Source organism: Primulina tabacum, chromosome 16 (genome assembly GCF_025594145.1).
Source record: "Primulina tabacum isolate GXHZ01 chromosome 16, ASM2559414v2, whole genome shotgun sequence".
NCBI lineage: Eukaryota > Viridiplantae > Streptophyta > Magnoliopsida > Lamiales > Gesneriaceae > Primulina > Primulina tabacum.
In genome coordinates, this window is record NC_134565.1 from 577,648 (window position 1) to 583,764 (window position 6,117).

Sequence of the window (6,117 nt, forward strand, 5' to 3'; positions counted from 1 at the left end):
ATTTAGGCCAAATTATCAAATATTGGAAAAATAAATGAAATTTGATATGAAATGTATTATTTGCCACAGGATTGGATTCTTCGAGAAATCCTTAAGAAATTTCAGTGGTAAATTAAGTATCAGTTGAAGTACGCATGAACTATTTTATTATGACGTCTATAGCGATGTGAAATGACGTTAAGTATTTTGTAATGAGTTGTGGAGTGCTTTATGTGCTTCTGTGAATACGTGATTGCATTCATGTATTTATTTGAGTTGATACTATTGGTGCATAGCATTTCGAGCCTTGACTCATTTGATTGCTATTGATATTGATATTGATCTATCGAGTTATTGCGTCATCGATGGAGCGGGTGGGTAGGATTAGCACTCCTGATGACTTGCATGAGGGCTGAGCGGGTAGCTCCCGTACCCTCGATGCTACGTGCATGGATGAGTGGCGACTTGATGTTGCGTTGCTACGTTCCTGGCATGGGTGGCCACTGTTACTGCTATTGATGCGATTCATTTGGACTCCGTTTGGTATCCATTATCGGTTGTTACCTTTCACGCATTGCATTACATTGCATTGCATCGCATTTTACTTGATTTTATTTCATGTCAGCTATATTTGTCGTAATATTACTGGTTCGTCGTACTGGGACCCGACCCCTCGTTTCTTTTTATGCTGTGGTTGTTTTTGATGTCATAGCAGGTTATCCATGAGGATTTGACGCGTCTGGTGGAGCGTCAGGTAGTGGTGCCCAGTCGTCGAGTCATGGTTGAGAGTTCCCATATATATACTATATTATGGAGTCATACATTTATCGAGGAGATGCCCGTGTAGCTGTACTGTTATTTTTACGATGTTTTGAATTAATAGTTGTGTGAACGAGTCTTGCCGGCTCTACATGTGTTTATTCCTGGCCAGTGCGGCTATAGGTTGTGAATTGATGTTATGACTTTATTTCGAGTATATAAATATTATTTGTGATGTTTTGATTTTTTTGGGATGTCCTATTTACGAATAGGTCATGCCAAAATTTCTGTAGGCCCAAAATGGAAAATTTTAATCGCTTTCGCTGTTTATATTAATAAATCCTGGTTGTTTGGTTATTAAATATTAATCAGGAGCACGGGCCCCCATAGTTGGTATCATAGCGTAACTGGGATATGCTCGAATAAGAGTCTAGGGCACTTGAGTCTAGACACAAATAACATGATTGTGCATGTGTTTGACTATTTGCTCTTATTTGAATTATTTGGTGTGATTTGCTTGAATTTACCTGCGTTAGAACGACTAGCTGATTAGGCTTGGTATGTAGTTTAGAAATTGCCTATAACTTTCTTCTACCTGTTATCTGCCTGTGGATTTAATCCTCGTTTCTGGTAGAATGGCACCTAAGGAAGACGTAGAAAAGGAAAAGAAATAGCGCAAGAATTTGAGGCGCAAAATGTTCGAGGACTTGCAGATATCATTAGAGGTAGACGTGGTCGACCTCAAGGACAAGTCGCTCAAAATGTTGAAGAAGAAGTGAACCAAGAACCTCCTCAACCTGAAAGACCTGGAGCTAGACAGGTAGCGGTTGAGCAAGAAGTGGAACAGCTGACACAGAAAGTTGGAGGAATGCAGTTAATAATTTCTCAGTTCCAAGAATTACGTCCTCCAAAATTCTTTGGCAACCAGAGCGGAGAAAAAGCAGCAGGCTGGCTGAAAAGTATAAATCATCTATTTAATTTGTTGGAGTATTCCCAAGATATTAGATTGAAGCTTGCCATCTACCAACTTAAAGACTGAGCACAACTCTAGGTGGAAGCCACAGAGGAAGCAATGAAGATCTCTGGTGAAATTATTACTTGGGATGCTTTTCGTGCTCACTTTACCCAAGAATATGCACCACCATCATATTATGCTGCTAAAGAAGAAGAGTTCAATAAGTTGGTGTAGGGCAATAATCAGTGGTGGAATATGCTTCACAGTTTTCTGCTCTTTTGCCCTATGTTCCACATGTTGCTAGGAATGATCAGGCTAAACTATCACGTTTTTTGCACAGGTTGCAGCAGACTGTTCATACTTTGGTAATGACTGGATCGCCTAATACGTATATTTAAGCAGTGGAAAAGGCGAAGAAAATTGAAGCAAGTTTGCTCAGAGGAGACCCACAGCCAGGTCCATCATCTGTTTCTCAGGGATCTGGGAGTAGTATGTCAATGCCAGTGGATTTACCTCCATATCAACCTGTACAGTCATACCTAACAACCCAAACAGCAGAGGTACAAGGCAAAAGGAAAGCAATTAAAGAAAGAAATCTCAATCCATCTCCTCCAGTTCAGGCAGTGCACGAGGGGGAGGTTCTGTTGGGTCGTCTAGCATTGTGCATTGTGACCGATGTGGTGGTCGACATCTTAGTTCCCAATGTGTAGGATTTCAGGGGACTTGTCATATTTGTGGTTAGATTGGACATTACGCCAGAGTATGTCCTAATGCAGGAAGACAGCAGTTCCAGCCACAACAGTTTGGTCAAGTTCCCTGTGGACCAGTCTTTAGATCATATGCTCCTACCCAATCATTTCAGCAGTCTAGTTACCCACCTCCCAGAGGTCCTATTCAGCAGTCATTTCCAGGGCCACAACAAGCCCAAGTCCATGCTTTGACTCAGAACCAAGCTCAGGATGCACCAGGAGGAGTGATTGCAGATAATTGTTATGTTTTTGACTATCCTGCACGCATATTGATAGACACAGGAGCATCTCATTCATTTTATCTGCTGCATTTGTTGATGAGCATGAGATTGCTACTATTCCTTTGTTAGATACTGTGTCAGTTGCTACTCCTGCCGGTGCATATTTGATGTCCCGTGAGATAGTTTTGAACTGTGTGATTAGATTTGAGGGTAATATTATGATAAAAAATCTAATCAAATTAGCCATGACTGATTTTGACTGTATTCTGGGTATGGATGTGTTGACGAATTATCGAGCCACTGTGGATTGTTTCCATGGAGTTTTCAGATTTAGACCGTATTATGGCAGTAAATAGAATTTTTATGGTTATGATTCACAGTCTCGAATTCCATTAGTATCTACAATGGAAATGTTCAGGTTGTTGTCAATCGGCAATGAAGAATTTTTGATCTATGCTCTTGATGCAAAACGGGAAGAACAATTGAAAGTTTCAGACATTCCCGTTGTCAAGGATTTTCCAGATGTATTTACTGATGAGATTCCAGGCTTTCCGCCTCAAAGGGAAATAGATCTTAGCATTTAATTGATGCCAGGGACAAATCCTATTTCTAGAGCACCATATCGTTTAGCCCCGACAAAGTTGAAAGAACTCAAAGAACAGCTTCAGGATTTACTGGAAAAGGGCTATATCAGACCCAATATGTCGCCTTGGGGAGCTCCATTATTGTTTGTAAAGAAGAAAGACGGAATGATGAGAATGTGCATCGATTATTGACAGTTAAACCGGGCTACTGTGAAGAATAAGTATCCTCTGCCGCGTATTGACGACCTGTTTGATCAATTGCAGGGTACTTCTGTGTATTCCAAGATTGATCTTCGTTCCAGATACCATCAGCTTAGAGTCCGAGAGGAAGATGTTCCTAAGACAACATTTCGGACACGTTATGGACACTATGAATTCCTGGTAGTGCCGTTTGGTTTGACTAATGCTTCAGCGGTTTTTATGGATTTAATGAATCATGTATTCCAAGAATTCATAGATAAATTTGTGATCGTATTTATTGATGACATCTTGATTTATTCCAAGTCAAAGAAAGAGCATGAAAAACATTTGAAATTAGTTCTCCAAACACTCAGAGAAGCGCAATTGTATGCCAAATTTTCTAAGTGTGAGTTCTGGTTGGATAGAGTTTTATTTTTAGGCATTGTTATATCCGCACAAGGAGTATCTGTTGATCCTGGTAAAGTTGAAGATGTTATCAACTGGCCTAAACCAACAAACGTGTCAGAGATTCGAAGCTTTTTGGGATTAGCTGTGTATTATAAGCGTTTCATTGAGGGATTTTCTAGAATAGCAAGGTTTATGACCCAGTTGACACAGAAAGATCGATGTTTTGTATGGAGTACCGAATGTGAGTCTAGCTTCCGGACTTTAAAAGAAAAGTTGACCACAGCTCCAGTGTTAGCTTTGCCTTCAGGCTCAGGTGGATTTGTTGTTTGTACAGATGCTTCTTTAAATGGACTGGGTTGTGTTTTGATGCAAAATGGACGAGTGATTACGTATGCATCTCGTCAGTTGAAACCACATGAGACTCGATATCCAGTTCATGATTTGGAGTTAGCTGCAATTTTATTCGCATTAAAGATATGGCGTCATTATCTGTACGGAGAACAATTTGTGATTTATTCTGATCATAAGAGTCTGAAGTATCTATTCACACAATCTGATTTGACTATGAGACAACGTCGATGGTTGGAATTGTTTAAGGACTTTGATTGTGAGATTCAGTACCAACCAGGGTGAATGTATCAAGTTGCAGATGCTCTGAGAAGTAAGGTTCGGCCTAAAATGTTGGCATCTTTGACTGTTTCAAAAGTTCATGAGCATTTGGGAACTTCGGGATGTACTTACCAGTCTAGAGGCGACTACTTTATAGTTTCATCTATTCAAGTTGAACCACATATTGTTTCTAAAATCAAAGCAGCACAAAGAACTGATCTGCATGTTCATAGATTGAAAGAATTGACTCAGAAAGGTCAATCAGAGAAGTTCAGTGTTGCTTCATATGGATATCTGCGCTATAATGGTAGACTTGTGGTTCCGAATTTGATAGACTTAAAAGAAGCTATACTTCGAGAAGCTCATTGTAGTCGACACAATGTTTATCCTGGAATCAGAAAGATGTATCATATCTTGAAATCCCATTACTGGTGGGAAGATATGAAGAAAGAAATTTCTGACTTTGTGGCTAGATGTTTGACGTGCCAACAGGTTAAAGCTGAGAGAATGAGACCTGGTGGTATGTTACATAGTCTTGAAGTGCCACTAGTGGAATTGGGAACACATTGCTATGGATTTTGTGACACACCTACGTCGTTCTAATCGTGGCTGTGATGCGAATTGGGTGATTGTGGATAGATTGTCTAAATCAGCCCATTTTATTCCTTATGATCGTACTTGTACTTATAAGAAAATGGCAAAAATGTACATTGATCATGTAGTGAGATTGCATGGTGTGCCTGTAACCATAGTGTCAGATCGTGATCCCAGGTTTGCTTCCAAGTTTTGGGGTAGTTTGTAATCAGCTTTGGGTTCAAAGTTGGCGATGAGTACTGCATATCACCCACAGGCAGATGGTCAGTCAAGAGGACCATTCAGACACTCGAGGACATGTTGCGAGCAGTCGTGATGGATTTTAGTGGTGGTTGGCAGGAATCATTGTCACTTGTTGAATTCTCTTACAATAACAGCTTCCAAGCAACCATCGGGATGACACCATTTGAAGATCTATACGGCAGAAAGTGTAGATCTCCGATATTCTGGGAAGATGTAGGAGAACGACAGATGTCATGCCAGAATTTGTTCGAGAAATGAAATAAAAGGTTGAAATTATCAGGAAAAGAATGAAAGCAACGCAAGATCGTCAAGCCAGCTATGCTAATAAAAGGCGTAGGTCTTTAGAATTTCAGGTTGGCGATCAGGTTTTCTTGAAAGTATCATCGTTTCCTGGTACTATGAGATTTGGGCGCAAGGGGAAGCTAGCTCCGCATTATATTGGTCCATATGCGATTGTTGAGAGGATTGACACTTTGAATTATCGTTTGGACTTGCCGCAAAGTTTTTCTGCGATACATGATGTGTTTCATGTATCTATGTTACGAAAGTACGAGCCGGATCCTTCTCATGTTTTGAGGACTGATGAGGTGGAGTTGGATAGTTCCCTTAGTTATGTTGAGCATCCAGTGCAAATCCTTGATCGTAAAGAAAAGCAACTTAGGAATAAGACGATTCCACTGGTTATGGTGCAATAGAGTAGACATGGGAGAGAAGAAGCTACATGGGAATTAGAGGCTAAGATGCGTCATGAATGACTTCATTTGTTTGAAAATATAATAAATTATTCCATGTATTCTGATTTCCCTATGTACTATTAGTGGTAAATGTTTATAAAC

General features: G+C 40.1%; 1 protein-coding gene across 1 annotated transcript; it reads left to right on the plus strand.

Annotated features, from left to right (window-relative positions):
• The first annotated feature begins 4,468 nt into the window (after positions 1-4,468).
• LOC142529390 (uncharacterized) lies at positions 4,469-5,047 on the plus strand. The gene has a single exon (XM_075634918.1). It carries the CDS (start codon positions 4,469-4,471, stop codon positions 5,045-5,047), a length of 579 nt encoding a protein of 192 aa, XP_075491033.1.
• The last annotated feature ends 1,070 nt before the right edge of the window (positions 5,048-6,117 follow it).